We start from the raw sequence: 18074 nt of genomic DNA, 5'->3' as shown, positions 1-18074 counted from the left end.
TGGCTGAAAAGACTCAGAGCTCACCAGGCTTCTAGGTGCCAGGCCTCTTGGTGCCTCAGTGGTCTGCCTGGAACCCAGCTGCCTCTTCGTGGTCGGGAGCAAAGACCAGGAAGTGCTGTCTTTGAACCTGATGTCTCTGGTTTGTGATGGAAACAAAGGCCAGTTCCATCCTCACAGGCCTGCCGTGGTCAAATGGGGCTGACACAGCCCTTTCCGTCCCCGTGATACAGCCTGCCTAGAGCTGATTTCCATTCTGTGGCAACTTGCAGCGTGCCCCCAGGGACTGTGCTGGGGCTCCTTAACTCCCCCGGCCCATTATGCTGCGAAACTCTTGGGTAACCTTGCCCTGTCCCTGGAACTGACTCCCAAATACCAAATATACTGTTTCCCAGAATTGAACTGTCCCCACGATTTCCCTTTCCCTTCTTTGTCAGCTCTTTCCTCCAGGGTCTTGGCATGTTGGCTTTGCTTCCTGTAGCCATGTTTTAAATAATATATGTTGAGTCTGGTTAAGTTTCTCCACCGAGCCTGGGGCTTTCCATGGGCCAAGGACTCCTTCCTTGCCATTGTCTGCTTTACCCTTTGAACAAACATTCATTCAGTCTCTGCCCTGTGCCTGGTAAACATGACAAGGTCCTCGCTGTCACAGGGCCGTGCCATTGGGAAGACAGACCAACAGATGTTTACACTAAAGCCTGATGAGAGTGGGCCAGGCTGGTCCTGTGGGCTTGGAGCTCATAGGAAGGGGTGCTCCCTTGGGTTAGGGTGGGGCTGTGTGTGAGGGAGAGCTGCTTGGAGAAGGTGGCATCTGACAGACCAGCAGGTGAGGAGGAATTGGGCAGGGAGGTGTACGTGCAGAGTGGGCTGGGAGCGGAGAGGACACAGCTCCTGGAGCCCTGTGTGTGAGGGTGGACTTCAAGGTAGGCAGAGGCTAGATCACTTTCAGCTATGCAAGGAGTTTGGACTTATCCTAGGGGCAGTGGGAAGTCACAGGAGAATTTGAATCAGGGGAGAGAGTCAGGGTTGCATCTTAGAAAGGCAGCTGGCTGCTGTGTGTGAATAGATGGGGAGTGGGACGAGCTTGAGGAGGGGAGACCAGCGAGGAAGCTGTGATCCTCTTAGAACTGACAGTGTGTGACGGGCAGTGTGGCAGCTGGGGAGGAGAGGAGTGGCGGGGGGTGGGGAGACTTCAGGAGTTAGTGTTGATAACACATCTTGGGAAAGGTGAGTGTGTTCTGATTAGCTCCGCTTATCCCATGGAGACACCAAGGATGAGAGGTGAGATCATCTGTGCACAGTCTCATGGTGGGGCAGTGGGCAAATCGGCCTTGGAAACTCGGGTCTGTCTGACTCCAGAGGCGGCACCCTTCCCGCTGCTGCCTGTGGCTTCTGAGTGTGGAGAAGTGGGAGGCGGTGCGTGGGTCTCGTCAGGCTGAGGAGCTTGGGCTTCATCCTGAAGGCAAAGAGCACCCCTTGGATGGCTCTAGGCAGGGCAGTGGAGGACCAGACTCGTGTGTGAGAGAATCTGACAGCTGCGTGGAGGCTGGATTTGTGGGAAGTGAGATTGGGAGTGGGAGACCAGCTAGGAGGCCCATTGCCTCCGGATGGGACACAGTGGGGGTCTCAACTAGAGCTGCAGTGGGGGAGCTGGGAGGAGGAGAGGGAGGTGAGATGTGAAGGACTCGATCTGGCGGGCAGGCAGGATGTGAGTGGGTGGATGGTGGTGCAGCAAGAATGAGGGAGTGGGGTTGGGATCTGGAGTGCAAGACCAGTTTTGGAGATACTGAGCTTGAGGTGCCATGGGACGGCCAGGTGGGGATGTCTTATAGACAGGTGGAAGTTTCTAGGCTGGAGATAATTATCAGGAAGTTTCAGGTTGAAGGCCGGGCCTGTGTCAAGTGCAAAGGGAATCCAACTTTCCGGGGAAAGGTAGAGGAAAAGGGATGCCCACTAAGGAGTTAGACTTTCTAGGAGATAGTGCCTGATGGGCATGGGCGTGGAAGGGGGAGATGTGCTGCCTCTGGGAAGGCGAGAGCAGAGGTCATCAGAACTGGCGGAGTGCAGAGAACTGGACAGCGGGGCATGGTCAGTGGTGTGGAATGCCACAGAGAAACATCGTAACCCAGGGGCTGACCTTTGACTTCACTCCTTTAGCCATGGTGACCTTGGGGATGTATCACAGAGCTCAGTTGCAGGGGTTGAGGCCTTGAATAGGTGGGGGCAGTGGAGGCAGGGGGGGCAGAGAACTCTGGCGTACCTTTCCAGTGAGAGGGTAGTTGGAGGGGAGATGGGATTGAGAGTGAGCTTTTGCAGTTCAGCAGAGGTGAAGCTGGAATTGATCACAAGAACTTTTCTAGGAAGCTAAGGGGAAAAAAAAGGAAGAGACCCCAAAATAGAATATGCAAATATGCAGAGATGGGTGAGTTTTCTGAACAGATCCCTTCTCCTGATATAACTCAAATTTGGCTGGGCTGGCATGGGCTGGGCTGGCACAGCTTGCTGGGCACATGGGCCCTGGTTCTGCTCCTTGCCTCAGCCCCATATGGCCTGGGCCCCCGACCAAGCTCTGAGTCCTACCCTGAGGTGGCCTCTTGTTGCCTCTGCCACAGACTTTGGCAGTGAATGTTTGGTGGGCGTGGGGGGTGGTATTTAGGCTTCCCTCTGTCTGCTTACCCAGCCTCTGCAAACCCCCTCTGGCCCTGGGCTGGGGTCGGGTCAGCTTGGCTGTGCCCCTGGTTTCCCTGGGCTCAGCTGCGTTTGGCTCCTGTAGCCTCTGCAGTTGCTGGTAACAGAATTCGGCCTCCTCTATGCTTGAAATGCTTTTGCAGAGACCCAGGCACTGCCCTATTCTACCTTGGCAAAAGCGGCTCACAGCAATGCAGTGCAATGGTGCTCACTTACCAAGCACCCTCTCTGTGCCAGTCATTGAGCTAGGCATCAATATGCCATCTCAGTTGATCCTCATAACAACCCTGAAAAGTAGACATTATTATCCCCATTTACAGATGAGTGCTTCCTGTTAACCGGACGTGACTGTGCTGGGAAACTGGTCTTTCTAGGACTTGGGTGGGATTGTATCAGCACGATTCCACCAGTGCACCCACCTGGGACCTTGCCTGTCTGGCAGGCCGGAAGCTACTCAGGGACTGAGGGTCTGTTCACCACTCATCCTTCCTGGAAGTGGCAGCTTAAGTCCTGGAGGAAAATCAGGCTTCTAAGTCAGACTGACTGAGCTGTAGGTCTCTTTTCCACAGAGAACCTAACCTCTTGGAGCCTCAGTTGTGTCCTGTTTGATATTTTCCCTCAATTTATATAAGTGGATGTTGACAACGTGTATATCTGAGATGCCAAGGCACTCAGAGCTGGACTGGTGAATGTTCTAGATGACCGAAAGAGTCAGGATCCTGACAATTAGGCATCCCTAGCAAGAGGGACAGGAACAGGGACACTGAGGTCCTGTGGTGGGGACTAGAAAACCATTTGCTCTTCTGCAGGATGGGGTCTCATTTCTTCCCCTCTTGAACCCAGATTCAGACTCAGTCCTTCTCAGCCAGTATCTCAGAAAGCCACTGCTGATAGATGGGAATGGCTCAAGGATGACCCTAGGCTAAGATCAACAGGATTTAACAGCCTGGTGTCTCAGCCCAAGGAGGCAGTTCCTTTGGAGGGGCTGTAATAGGAGCAAAGAAGTCTCTCCAGCCCTTTACTCCTCCACCTCTCTTCTAAGTGCTGTGTTCTGATCTGACACCGACCTCTGAAGGAGATGGTCACAAACCAGACCGCCTAGCACCTAGGACAGTCTCAGTAGAAGTTTGTTAAATGACTGGCTGATGATGTCCTAGGAACCAACCAGGATTAGAGAGACCAAGCAAAGCCCCACAAGGGACCTAGTTGGAACTGGGGTTATTTACCCTGAAAAAGAAGTAGATTTAGAAGGACATGAGCTCTGTGTTGAAATCCCTGAAGGGCTCTATTCCAGGAAGAGGGATTAGACGTGGTCTGTGTAGCCTTGGAGGACAGATTTAGGACCGATGGGTAGAAGTCTTCCACTGGGGAAGAAGACTTTGTGTCAGAGCTAAACAAGAGGGGCAAGGCTGCCTTGGGGGTGAGCTCATCGCCACCGGAGGTATGTAAGCAGAGGCTACATGACGTCCAAAAGGGCTGTTTGAGGGGCTCCCAGGTTGGACTAAATGACCTCTGAGAGTTACTTCTGACCCCAGGAATTGGGATTCTTGGATCACGGTATCCATGAAAGAAAGTGAACTGTTTGTGGGAAACCACATGTCTGCATGCATTTCTTTTCCTCACTCAGGTGGCCCCAGCAGGCCCAAGGATCACATCAGAATTGGGTGGGTCCTGTGACGCCTTCCATCCTCCAGAGATTTAAAAGCATGTTTATTTCAGCCTACAAACAAGAAGGAAATGCAGAAGATAGAATGAGAAAGCTTTGTCTACTCTGGTCCAGATAGGAGATAGAAGAACTGCTGATTTAGCTCCTTTTTCTCATTTTGTAAACAAAGAAATGGAGGCCTGGCCTGGGGTAGGGTCTTGCTTAACTTGGGTCAGTGGTCAAGCTGGGGCTTGATGTTTGGCCTCCCAGCCATGTCTGGTCAGGAGACTTCATTAGTCTTGATGGGTTCCGCATGACTCCCACAAGATCCTCCTCTGCCTCAGGCCTTGGGCACTGAGAATGGAGGCTCAGAGATGGATTTTGAGGGGGATGGGCAGAAGAGGGAATAGGGTGGAGTGGAGGGAGGAGTTTGTCTCCAGAGAGGCTTGGGAGTATATAGAGTTGACCCTTGAACAAGCGGGGTTGGTGGTGCTGACCCTCTGTGCAGTCGAAAGTCCACATACAACTTACAGTCTGCCCTCGGAAACTGCTGTTCTGCATATGAGGACTCAACTGACCAGGCATAGGACTGTGTAGCACTGTAGTTTCTATTTAAAAAAAAAATCCACGCGTAAATGGACCCACGCAGTTGAAACCCATGTTGTTCAAGGGTCAACTGTGTTACCTACAAACTTGGTCTCTGCTAAGACTCTGTTCTTAAGTGGCCACCAGGTGGCACTCCCGCCACAAGCCCAGTGCCACATGGGCAGAGTTTTGGGGCTAAGGATGCCGGGCTGCCCTTGGAAGCCATGGGAGAACTTACCATGTTTTGGAGTGAGCTGAGTGCCCTGACAGAAGGAGAAAAGGTGTCTCTTCTGCCAGTCTCCTGTTCATCACTGAATATCCCCCTGTGGATTTTTACTTTTTGTCTCTCAACTTGGCTGGCCAGACTCCGACCGTAGCAGTTTAAGGTAGGGCCAGTCAAATAAAAATCCATCTAGAATGACTAGGACAGAGAACAGAGATCCAGGAATGGGATGCTGCTGTGAAGTATTGACCCTCAGAGCTAAGAAAGGTGGTGGCAATTCTGAGAAGTTCTTCATTTAGGGTGGCTCTGAGCTGGCCTAGAAGGAAGAGGCAGCCTTGGGTAGGAGGGGAGGGGCAGGCACTTGAGGGGACATCCTGTCAGAGGTTTAGGGGTCGGCAGACCACTGAGGGAAGGGTGAGATGTGGTATTAGCGTCGGTATGAGCCGAGGAGGTTTACTCTGCGTGCCTCGCTTGGTCCAGCCCTGAGCCCTGACACGGTCTTTCAAGAGTTGGGTCAAGTCCAGTGGTAGCTGAGGCTATTATGACCGTGCCTGTGCCTGTGAGACAGTCAGGGGCCTACACACCATGAGCACACAGTAAGTTGGAATTCCCAGATGTGGCCTACATGACCATCAATATCTTAATTTTGAATTATTTGCAAATATTTTTAAATTGGGAGTTTCAATAAAAACTCATTTTTAGCTTATCTTGAAAAATCAGCTGTCTGTCATACTGAGTGTACTTTCCCATGGCCCCCAGGGCTGGAGCTGTCTACAGCTGCCCTGTAGACAGATCACCCTGGTCTCTCTGCCCCTGCAATGGGTGGTGGTGGTGATGGGGGCACAGGAAGAGTTGGCTATTATTAGTAGCTGCAGGTCCTGGGTGGGCACCAAGCTCTGAGGCTTCATGAAGGGGCTGTCGTGGGCTTGGGCTCCTTATACCTCCCGAGGCTCCTTATAACTCCCACTCCTAACAAGGCCTCTTGTTAGGGGTGGGTCACTCCTTTGAAGACCAGGTGTAGCCATGGGATCAGGGCTGAGGAAGGGTCAGAGGAAGCCTGGAGTGTGAGGAATGCTCTGAGCATGGCCCTAAAAGGCCTTACTTGGAAGGCTGGGGAAGGCTTCCAGGGCCTCTTGCGGCTTTGGGACCTCAGGTCTATGTGTGTCCATTTCTCTGACTCCCCAAGGGGCTTCTTGGATTTGGCTGTGCCTCCATTGCCCACAGGGAAGACCTCTACAAGGTGGGTTTCTCCTAGATAGAAGCCCCCGTATCATTTCTTTCTCACAGCCTCCTCCCCCTATTCCCCCCATGTGGAGTGGCAGGGAAGGGGAAGGCAGGAATGTGCCTCCCCCTCAGACCTGTCAGCATCCACATCTGTTGCTTCCTCTGCTGATCCATTTCCCATCATTGACTCTGAGTGTGGAGTGTGCCCCTGTCCTTGGTTCAGGCCCCAAAGCCAGCCTTGGGCCCCAGTGAAGAAGGCAGGCTCCTGTCACCACCTACACCATTCTGGTTTGATTTCCCCATGCTACCTGAGGCAGGCAAGTCCACGCCAAACACTGGCCCTGTGCTCTCCCCACCCTGGGTACCCGTTCTCCTTCATGCCCTTACTCTAGCTGCACTCTTCTGCTATAGAGTTACTGTCCCAAATCACTTTCACGGGCTCGCTTCTCACCTCCCCTGGCTGCCTGTAGCCAACCAGGAGTGGGCTGCCATCTGGTGCTGGCCCTTTGCCCTTAGATTGGCTGGCTCGGGGTGTCCATTGGGGTGAAGCAGGTGCTGAGACGAGCATGGAGGAGCCCAGCCAGAGGCCCTCCCTGTAACATGAGGTGGGACAGTCTTCAGCACTACCCCCTCACTCCCACCCCAGCCTGGAAAAAAATTCCCTGGCACCTGCCCCAGTTTCCATCTACTGCCCTGTTTCTTGGGAGGCTGAGCCCAGCCCCTGACCTGCCCTCCTGTTCAGCACCTGGTAACCTGGGCCCCTGTCTGGGTCTTTCTGAGGATCGTTTGGATCCAGCCCCACACAGGAGGCAGTAGCGGAAGGGTGCGATGCATTGAGAGCATTATGATATAGAAGATAAGGGTGTGGGCCCCAGAGAGACTGCCTGGGCTTCAATCCCAGCCCTTCACTAATGAGCTGTGTGACCTTGGGCACATCTCATCCCCTCTCTGTACCTTGGTTTCCACATGTGCAAAAGGAGCCAAATAATAGCACCTACCTCTTAAGCTTGCGAGGATGAAATGAATTAAAACGAAGCTATGAAACGTTCACGGCACATAGTAACCTCAGCATTAGCTATTGCTATTGGAGTCAGAAAACCCAGGTTCCCACCTTGGCTCCATCAGCTGAGCTTGGGGAGATCTCTCTCCCTCCCTGTGCCTCAGTTTCCTTCTCTAATATAGGGATGTGCTCTCTCGCTCACTAAGGGAGAGAATGAAGGATTGGCAGGGAGAATGTAGGTGGAAGTGGGTTGTGTGTTGTGAGTTGCTGTGCACGTGGGCAGTGTTATCATCAATTCTGAATTCTCAGTTCTTAAAGGCAGGGCAGGCAATTTCTTAATTTGCTTACCTTTGCAGAGAGGGCGGACACTGGGGATCATAAAGCTCAGCAGATGAGGCCCTGGGCTGGAAACAGAGTGTCAGTCTTGGAGGCCAGCCTGGGCCAGGATGTGCTGCTGGCTTCAGGGCCACAGGCTTGGGTATAGGACTGGGGAGGGGCCGTTCGACTGTCCACAGCCTCCCTCTCTTTGTGGCAGTGTACCTCTGGGCATCATGAAGCTGTTGGCCCTACCCAGCAGGCCAGAAACCTAGTCCTGCACTATCTCTGGGGGCATCCTGATTTCACCTTTTGGCTTGTTGGGGTATCTTAGGAGCACTTAGGGAAGAAAGAGGGGATAGCTGGAAACAAAATATGGAATGGTAAGGCAGAACTTCCCGGTGATAACCTTTTCTTGGCTGTGGAGCTGGGCAAAGGGCTGGAGCTGGGGCTGGGGCCAGGGCAGCCTGTTCCCTGTCTTCGGTGGTGTCTGCAGTATGTGAATCGAGCCCAGCTAGGTGTGTGTGTCTTGGAGGTCCCAATGCACCTCTGCTCCTTCCTCCTCACCCTGTCCTCTCCGTGCAGTCCACCTGGGGATAGACATCCAGTAAGCACTGGAGAAGTGGATTTCCCATCCATGGTTACCTTGGGCCAAAACAGAGATGGAGGGTCTGGACCCTCTCTGATTTGAGGGAGGGGAGACTCCTTTACAAAAGGGCAAACACGAGCTGACAGCAGGGCTTCCCGGGGCTGTTCAGACGACTGCAGAGGGACTGGGTCGGACCCTGCCCGGGGGTCACCACCAGGTCATCAGGTTGCCTGCACAGCTGAGCCCTATGCATCTTGTGGGCAGAGATCCCTTAAAGCTGGTCTGATTCCGCCTCCCCAACAGTGAGTCCTGGGCATGCAGGATGCTCCCCTCTCCTTCTACTTGGGGAAGGGGCCTTCTTAATTATATCCCCCTCCACTCACATGGAAATGAGTTTGGATTTTCTGAGCATACACCAGCTGGCTGGGGGGGGGGGAGGCAGCCCAGAAGGCTGCTGCTGGCTGGGGAAGGGCGGAGAAAGGAGGGGAGGGAGGCAGGCCAAGATGAAAATTCCGTGTTCTCACAGCAGAGTAAGGATGGGGCTCTGAGTGCTCCCCACAGGTTATTGACCCTATGCCTGAAACCCACCACCCCCTCCTTAGGGAAAAGCATCTTGCTCCTGCTTATAGGCTCAGAGGAGCTGTTATCCACTCAGGCCAGTCCATCCTCTGAGCACTACAGCCTTCAGGGTCCAAACACTCAACTGACCATTAGCGAGGTTGTGCCCTCAGGAGAGGTCCTCCCTGACTTCTAGGCCAATCCGCTTATGGGGTGGAGGGAGTGAATCTAAGGCCCTGAGAGGGGACAAGACCTGGAGCCGATCACAGGAGACCACAAGTCTGCCTTGCTTCCCGCCCACCTGGGTTCTCCCCGTGGAGTTGCCCAGGAAGAGGTGGTGAAGGTTCCCCGGGCGGCGGTCACTGCGCCCCCCCTTGGCCAGCCGGGAGACGAGAAAGGCTGCGAGGGGCGGGGGAGGGGAGGGGGAGGGGAGGGGGAGGGGAGGGGTGGGGTCAGGCGTTTGACTCCGCCTCCTCGCGCTCGATTCTGCCTGCTGTCGGGCGCTGGCTCAGTCTCTGCTGCTCTCCGCTGTCGCTCCCGGGCCTCGGGATGACACCGCCTCCGCCCGGATGCGCCTCCCTCGGCGCCCCGCGCGCCCGCGTTCCCAGTCCGCTGGCTCGGTCCGGGCTCCCGCTGCGGCTGCTGCTGCTGCTGCTCTGGACGGCCGCCGCCTCCCAAGGCCACCCGAGGAACGGACCCCGCATCTCCGCTGTCTGGAAAGGTAGGTGGCGCCGCGCGAGCGGCGGGGCGCGGGATCCGATGCCGCGCGGCGCGGGTGCGGAGTGTGCGGCACCGGAGGGAGTGCGTGCGCGCGGCTCTGCGGGTCCTGGGCTGTCCCCGCCGATAGCGTGTGGGTCTGGGTGAGTGTGTGAATGTGCGCGCTGCTACACTGGAGCGGGCAGTAACGCTGCGGCGAGAGAGCCGCGGGGGCTGGAGACCTGGCTAAGTCACTCCAAGTCCGCCCGCAGCTGGGAGCCGCAGCGCCCGGGCGCAGGGGGGAGGGAGAGGGCCCCTCTCTCGGCCCCGAGGCGCTCCTGGTCCTCCAGCGGTGGGGCCTCTGTGCGGGATCCTTTCTCCCGCCGGGACCCCCACCCAGCTCCTCTCTTCCTGAGCTGCGGGCTCCGCTGTCGCGCGGGGCGCAGGCTGGGCCGGCAAGGGGGGCGCGGACCCTTTGCCGCCGCCGCCGCCGCCGCGCTCCGGCTGCGGGAACAAAGACCCCGCTGCCTGCCCCCCGCCCCCGCCCCGGCCCCGAGCGCAGGCCGGGTAAAGGGGGTGGGCACCCAGTGGTGAGCCGGGACGTGGTGCGGTGCGGAGGCTTCAGGCACCGGGGCGCTGCCTCTGCAGTGCCGGGACCGGCCGCTCCCTCCTTGTCCGCACGTGGCAGTTGTCACCAGGAATCGGGCCAGCGTGGGGGGCAGTGCCCGTTGGGTGGGGCGCGGCCATTGGGACCCCCAGGCAGAGGATCTGGGGAAGGGCTGCAGCTTTTAGGCCCTGGTGGTTATGTGAACTTGGGGGACCGGAGTCTCCCCCAGGGGCGCCTCAGTTTAGACCACACTGTACGATGGGTCAGAAAGCCGGCTGGGTGGGTTTTGAGGTTTTTCTGCCGCGAGGGGATGAGCTCCCCTCCCCTGCAATGCACACATATGCTTCCCCACCTCCAGGCTGACTGTGCTCTGTCCCCAAATTTGGCGGCGCTGGGCCCCCCTGTGGTGGTGGTGGCCTTGCAGTGGGGGGTGGGGGGATCTGGCCCCTCCGGGAGCCCTTTGATGCCTGAGGCGGTTTGCAGGGATTGCCAGAGCCTGAGCATTATCTGGGGCAGGTATTCTTAGCAGAGAGAGAAGAAAAAAGAAAAAAAAAAAAAAAAAAACTGCTCAAAAAGCGAGTGGCCCGAACTGCAGCTGCAGTGGAGGGGATGTGACTTGCCCAAGGTCACTCTGAATTGTGTGAGCTCACAGTGCAGTCAGGGGGCTCTGATCTGGCACAGGACCAGTGCTTGTTCTGGGTTAGGAAGTGGAGAAAGATTTAGGCAATTTTTTGGCCATGAAGAGGGTACTCTGGGGGCCAGCTCTGCTACCCAGCCAGAGAGGTATTCCTGGTGGAAGTGGAGCAGGGCATCTGGACCTCTGGCCATCTATCTACTCATGGTGGACACCTACACACCCCTCAGTCACATTAGCTCCAGTCTGAGCTTCCTCTGCCTTCCCAGCATCTTTGCCTTGCCTCAGTCCCCTTAGCTGTCTTGGACAGCACGGCATTTGTACACTCTGAAGCGGATGAATGGCCACATCTGAGTGTTCTGGAATCTCCCTCTGCGCCAAACCTTTGCATTTGGCTCTGCTTGTCCACATCCCCCATCTTCCCAAGATACCCTTCCACACACATGCTTAATGCACACCCACCTCTTAGCACCTAATGCTGCCTCCCCATCTCGGGCACTTAGTTCCCACCCTGAGGCTATTTAAAACTGCTTTCTGTCCTCTTACCCACTTTCTAAAGTGCTCTCTCCCCTGCACACAGTTCGCTATTGTAGCCACACTGGCCATGCCTTCTGCTTGGTAATGCACTATTGACCCCCACTGGGGTCTGCCAGCCCCTCACCTATCTTGTCCAAGAGCCGTCTGTGGTCTTCTTCACCAGTGCCAGGCACCCCACTGGCCAGACAGACCCTGCCACCCACCTGTCCCCCAGGACCACCAGCTGGTAATGGTATGCCTAGCTGACAGCTGCCTCCTAGTTCCTGTGGAGTGACACATGGCAGTCGGACGGGAATGGGCTTGGGCGGGGCAAACGAAGGAGTAGGGTGAGAGGAGGACCCTTGCTGTAGGCCTAGGTCACTGTATACCAGTGGGTTGAGGGGATGCGGATGGTGGCCTCCAAGAATGACTAGATCAAGGATAATGGTGGTTCTGGAGCTGCTTCTCCATGAGACCTAGACAGGGCTTTTAGTTATAAGACAGGACAGGTGTGGGGACTGGAATGGGTATGGAGGGATCTTCTCCATCATTTATTTTCTGCTGCTTGGACCTATAAGTTCTAGGGAAAGATTAGATCAGGGAGTTCTGGGAGGGCCCCAGCCTGCCCTTCTCAGGGCGGTTGATGCCTCTCTAGCCTGATGAAGGCCTGGCCCAGAACAGCTCTGGACAGAGAGAGGGATGTGTTAGTACGGACCTGACAGGTACCCTTGAGCTCTGTACCTGTTTCTGACCCTCAGAGCTTGCCAGGGCTCTGGAGGGTTATCCCCCAAGGGCTGTCACTGACACATGGGTCAGTCAAGGATGTGACTTTGTGGGCCTGATCTCCCTGCAGCAAAGACTGGAGCGGGGTGGTTTGCAGGTAAGGGCAGGAGGTTGGCATGCTTGTGTAAGCTGCATACCCCTCTCCCATTCCATCCCTGGTTGGAGGAGATGGAGAAACCCAGGAAGGCCCTGACCTTCAAGGTCAGAGGTGAGCCAGCTTGTCCACAGCAAGAAACAGAGCCCAGTCTCCACTTATCCAGCTGGTTCCGGCCTCACCTTGTCCAGTTAAACAATAGGATGCTATTGTTGACTTGGTGGCTGCTGGGGGAGCCATTATGGGGCCACTCCGCAGGGCAGGGGGTTGTTGTCACCTCCTCTAGGGGATGAGGTCACAGCTGGGGCTCTCCAGGCGTCACCATTTCCAGTGGAAATCCTTGCCCCCTTGGGAACTTACATGTATTCATCACCTTCAAGGTGAACTCCCTCTGCAGAACAGGGTGGCGGGGTGGGGGAGCAATTCCCAGGAGGAGGGGGGTTTTCTAAGCTGGGAGAGATAGGAGAGATGCTTGGTGATGTCACCAGGAGTTTCCTGCCAGGCTCTGTGGCCCCTCTGTCCTGAATAGTGACGATTCTAAGAGCAGGCTGGGGTGAGGTAGATGCTGGCCCAGGCCCAGGATGACCACGGTGTGGAGGAAAGAGATGGGAAGTTGGAAGCCTGGTTTTGGACCCAGCTCTGCTGATTTTCTGTGCCACTCTGGGCAAGTGCTTGCCTTTTCCTGAGCCTCAGTTTCCTCAAATTTCCAAAGCAGGTATAGGGAGGAGCTTATACTTATCAGAGCACTAATCCCTTGCCTCTCTGGGGTAGGTGGAGGCTGCAGTGGTCTGTTCAAACCCTAGCAGTGAGGAGAAATTGAAACCTGGGAAGTCGGGGAAATCCTTCAGCTTTGTGTTCTTTCTTTTCTTTTTCTCTCATAAGCGAAGGCTGATGATCAGCTGGAGGAAATGGCTCATTTGGATTGTGACCTCAAGGGTGGGCAGAGTAATTCAGCATTCTTGACATTTATCATTTGCGGGGGCCAACCTTGTGCTGGTCCTGGGCTTGGGGAACCAGGGATGAGAAACTAGATGTGTCCATAGTCTTCTCCACGTAGATGGGGAGACAGACAAGCAGGTCAACCTACAGTTACAATGACATGTGTCAGGGCCTGTAACAGAGGCAGCTGTGGGGGTCGAGGAGGTACCTAACCCAGTCTGCACAGTCAGAGAAGGCTTCCTGGAAGAGGTGATAAGTCAGGATGGCAAGAGGAATAGGAGCCAGCTTGGGGAGGGGAGGGACAGGAGGAAGTAACCTGGTGTGACAGGATTTCAGACCCCAGAACTTGCAACTAGGACCAAGGAGAGGAAAGGATCTGTGTGGGGGTCCCCAAGAGGGAGACATTGAGTCAGCCTGGGCCTGGGGGCTCCAGGAGGGTTTCATGCAGGAAGGGATATCTGAGCTATGCCACCTGACCTTCCACAGCCAGCCCAGAAGTAGGAAGGAAGGACCATGGCAGGCAGGGAAGACTTCCCCAGTGTCACAGCTCCCTGATGGAAATCTGGGGCTGGGTCCAGGGACACCAGGGCTTTCCGCCTGACTCCTGACCACAGGAGTTCTCCAGGTGAGGAGGCCCAGTCCTCAGCAGAGACTCTCCATGGGGTGAGGAACTCCCCCCAGCATCAGCCGGGCCCTGCTGGTGTGGGAGGGGCAGATGACCTTCCTCTGCCTAGCTTCCCCTTCCAGGAACCTTCACCTCAGCAGGGGTGGGTCACTACCCAGGCTGGGCACTTGCGAGAAGCAGGGAGAGCTGGACACTCTTCTTGGAGGAGGGCCAAGCCAGGGCCCCTAATGTGCAGGTGGGAAGCTGAGGCTCAGCCCAGGGGGTGGGGCGCAGAAGCCTACAGGGGGCAGTGGTAGGAGTGGGTGGCCCTGGAGTTGACAGCTAAGCCCTCACCTGATATCCTACCCTCCACCCCCAGTGCCATTTCAGCCACTGCAGGGCTGTCTAGCTATGTCACCAGAGACTGACCAACACTTCCCCTGCTCTGGTTGACAGCTCTGGGGCCAGAAAGCTTCCCCTTTTCTTGGTTTCCTTTTTTGGCAAGGCCTGGCTGCCCTGGAAGCTTCCTCTCTTGTGGGGGCAGGGGGGAGGAGGTAGCGGGGAGGAAGGGGTCCTCCTAGAGCAGGGACTGTGGCCCCTTGTTTGGCACCCCCATCAGAGAACATGGACTTCTCCCTTCCCTAGCCAGCCCAGGCAGTGAGGGACCGTTTGATCCATCTCTTTCTTTCCCCCTATGGTCTAGTCAGCCTCCAAACCTCTGGTTCCACCCCCACCCCCAGCTTGGCCTGGGCCCTGCTGTGTCTTCAGGACTGTGCCCCTGGCCTCCTCGAGGCCCTTGCATCCCTCTGGGTCACTGTGCTGAGCGTTCCAGCTGGAGCACACAGCCCACCTGATCTCCTACAGTTCTTCCCTCACCATTCCCCAGCTCCCCATCCTTTCCTGCCTCAAGGCCATTGCCCTGCAGGTTGTTGCCCTGCCGGTCATCCCTCCGTGTACCCAACTCACCCTCCTCCTCCTTTCTGCCGTTCTATCTCACTTCCTCCAAGGAACCTTGTTGGATGACTCTAACTCACACAGCCTGATGTCAGAAAACAAATGTCAGAGATCAGCTGGGCCAACATTCTACAGATGGGGAAACTGAGCTCTGAGATGACAGGGACTGGCCCAGCATCACCCAGTGAGACAGGCAGAACTGGGACCCGGCTACGTCTTCTGCCTGAGCCTGCCCTGGCCTTAGCTTTTGGCCTCCCTCCACTTGTCTGTCTGTCTTCATGCTCTGTCCCCAGGCTTATGGCTCCCTGAGCCCATTTCCTCCTCAGCCAGTTCAGCTGAGCCCAGACTCTCCCTGCCCCAGTGCTGTCTGCTCCTGGGAGCCTCAGCAGCCACGACCATTCTCCCTTCAGGACCTTAGATTTGGGCCAGCTCCATGCACTCTTCTGGTCTTTTCCTCAGGGCAGCTGGGCCTCCGGTCTCGGGGACAGGTTGATCTGTGTCATGGCCTGGGCTAATCTGGGTTTAACCGTCACAGCAGCCTGGGATTAGGCTGATGCTGTCGTGCCTCCTGCACCCCCTTCTTCCAGTCAGGGGCTGGGGCTCTGAGCCAGCACACCCCTGGGGGCAGCCCTCACAATGGAGGGCAGCCAGTCCCTGCCCCGTGCCTAGGTCTGTGTTCCACTCCTCTGGGGGAGGGAAGAGGAGAAGCCCCGGGTTTGCCCTTGGGGGGCATGCTGGTGCCTGGAGAGGTGGGCCTGCCGCCTGTGACGAGAGAGGGCACGTGGGGAGGTCAGGAACTTTGCGCAACCAAGGACTGTGACAGGAAGTGAGAGCATGAAGGGTCAGTGTGGGGTGGTGCCAACGGGGAAGACTTCCTGGGGAGGGGGAAGGGCCAGGCTACAGAGAGAGAGGCAGGGACGTGAGGTGGGGCAGAACGGGGCACAGATTGCTGCTCGTGTTCTTCGTCTTCTGGGCCCAGGGCTCTGGGCCAGCCTAGTGAGGGAGGAAGGTCACTGTGGTAAGCCCGGCACCCTAACAGTGGCCCAGGAACCTGTTCTAAGGTGTCTCCGTGTCTGACACTGGGGTTTGGCCTACCCCAGTCCTGCTTCTCCTTGCGCTCTGAGCTGACCCCTCTTGCCCAGTCCTGGCCGGGGCTTGGCCCAGGGACCACGGAGTAGGAGGAGGGCAGGCCTTTATCTTCAGGATCCCACAATCCAGGTGAAATTCCACCCAAACAGTGTGATCTGAGAGAAGATAGTGTGTGCCAGATGGTGTATAGCACAAGGTCAGAGGGAGGACGGAGCTGTGAGGGCTGGAGCAGTCTGGAACACTTTGTGAAGCCAGGGGGATTGAGGCTAGATCTTCAAGGACAGGTAAGAGCACGTGCCTAGAGAGAAGGGGAAAGGGCAGTCAGAGGAAGGGAAAGCACCAGCAAAAGGGTAGAAGCGGGACTCAGCCATGGCAGAGATGAGCAGAGACGGGTGGGCCTTGACTGCCAGGTAGAGGAGTCAGGCCCTGCTGGGACAGGCAATTGGGACCCATGGTGGGTTCTTTTTGTTTGTTTGTTCGTTTTTTTGCAGTACGCGGGCCTCTCACTGCCGCGGCCCCTCCCGCTGCGGAGCACAGGCTCCAGACACGCGCAGGCTCGGCGGCCATGGCTCACGGGCCCAGCCGCTCCGTGGCATGTGGGATCTTCCCAGACTGGGGCACGAACCTGCGTCCCCTGCATTGGCAGGCGGACTCCCAGCCACTGCGCCACCAGGGAAGCCCCCATGGTGGGTTCTTGAGCTGAGGAGCCAGGGCGGGTAGAAGCGAGTGTTTTTTGCCTGTGCGGGTTGGGTGGGAAACTGGTTGGTCAGATAGTAAGGAAGGGTCTCAGCACATCCTCCCTTCTCTATAGCCTGTCCCAGACTGCACAGCACTTCTATTCTGGGCAGAGACCATGGGATACTTGTACGCTGGTCAGCACTCAGTGCCGCACTACACCCCCAGATCCCTAGTCCCCTCCCCGCCTCAGGCCTGCACACGCACGCTTACTTACACACACTGTCTTTAGGGCATCGTGGATGAAGGTCAGGCATTCATTGGCCAAGCAGCCTCTGACCAGGCTCCACCCTCTCTGGGCCTCAGTCTCCTCATTTGTATGGGAGAGGCTGGCCTAGAAGCTTCCAAGGGCTCATCTATGGAACACAGTGTTATAAACACAGATTCCAGAGTCAGTCTGCCTGAGTGTGAACCTCCACACCACCACTTAGCTGTGTGATCTTGGGCAAGTTACTCAACTTCTCTGTGTCTGGCTGCCCTCATCTGTAAAATGGGCATAATAAGAGAAGCCACCTTATAAGAGTTCAGTGATGATTGAATGAGTTGATACACCTGACACTCAGAGAAGTGCCCGGCACATAGTAAATGCTATGGAACGGTTAGGTCGGGGTGGAGGTAGGGATATCATCGTTGTCAGTATCATCCTCCTCCTTTGGCATCTCTGATTTCTGATGAAATGCAGCCCTGGCAGCCCGGCCCCTGCTAGCTCTCCCTAACTGCCTATGTTGGCTGACTGCCCTTGCTCTCTGACCCCTCCCTCCTTCCCCACTGGCCCAGGCTAAGGCTGAGCTAAGGAACCTTCTGTTTCTCAGCAGTCTTCCTGTCCTGCCTGCGTCCTTCTACTTGGGGTGGTTTAGCCCTCCTCTGCCCTCTCCCTGACCCCTGCCCTGGCTCTGGGCCCAAGGGCAGGCAGGCCCTGCACCTCTGCCCATCCTTTCCTTTGAAGGATCCACCAGGTGACTTCAGCCTCACTCTAGGGCTTTCGGAACCTGCTGAGCTGAAGAATGGGCAGAATCTGGACGTGGCTTCCTGCCTTCCCTGGGCTTGGAGCCTCCTCCCCGCTCTGGCTGGGCCTCTGTGCCAGCCTTCCCTCCCTGAGCCCCCAGAATCTGTTTCGGCTCGGCCCTGCCCCCAGGACACACTCAGCTTTCTCTCCACACTGCTTCTTACCCACAAGCCTTTGCCCCAGCTGGTCTCCCCACCAGCCAAGCTTTCTGGTCTTTTGAGTACAGTGGCACAGTGCAGAGAGCACACAGCCCTTGCTGGCGTGGAAGGCCCTTAGTTTTCCTGTCTATAAAATGGGCATGCAGATGCTGTCCCGCCTTCTTTACAGGGTGGTTGGGGGATTTGGTGAGCTAGTTGGTGGAAGCAGATGAGGATATGGTTTATTCTGCTGCCTCCATCTCTAGGAAGCCACCTCTGACTTATCCAGTACTCACAACCCCATGCTTTCCCCAAACACCCCCGAACCTAACCCTGATTGTTTTGTTCCAAGAGTCATGGTGGGTCATAAAACCTAGACCTTAGCCCCTCCTGTCCACAGAGGAGGAGGAAGCTAAACTCAGGAAGGCCCAGCTCTTGGTCACAGTCACAGCCAAC

The 18074-nt window shown here is 56.3% G+C and overlaps 1 protein-coding gene across 4 annotated transcripts in view; it reads left to right on the top strand.

The window, feature by feature from the left end:
- The first annotated feature begins 699 nt into the window (after positions 1-699).
- SEMA7A (semaphorin 7A (JohnMiltonHagen blood group)) overlaps positions 700-18074 on the top strand; it is a 32268-nt gene continuing 14893 nt past the window's right edge. For 2 of the 4 annotated variants that reach the window (XM_081228544.1, XM_081228547.1), the window contains exons 1-2: positions 700-823; positions 9337-9545. In XM_081228544.1, the coding sequence (XP_081084670.1) occupies positions 9374-9545 (172 nt within the window). In that variant the 5' untranslated portion in view covers positions 700-823; positions 9337-9373. Of the gene's footprint in view, positions 824-857; positions 921-6324; positions 6379-9336; positions 9546-18074 lie in introns of those variants that run through there. The other 2 variants (XM_081228545.1, XM_081228546.1) reach the window with 2 other exon arrangements.

Source organism: Mesoplodon bidens (genome assembly GCF_964165515.1).
Source record: "Mesoplodon bidens genome assembly, chromosome: 3".
Classification (NCBI taxonomy): domain Eukaryota; kingdom Metazoa; phylum Chordata; class Mammalia; order Artiodactyla; family Ziphiidae; genus Mesoplodon; species Mesoplodon bidens.
Note: the sequence above shows the minus strand (reverse complement) of the source record. Positions and strands in the feature narration are given on the sequence as shown.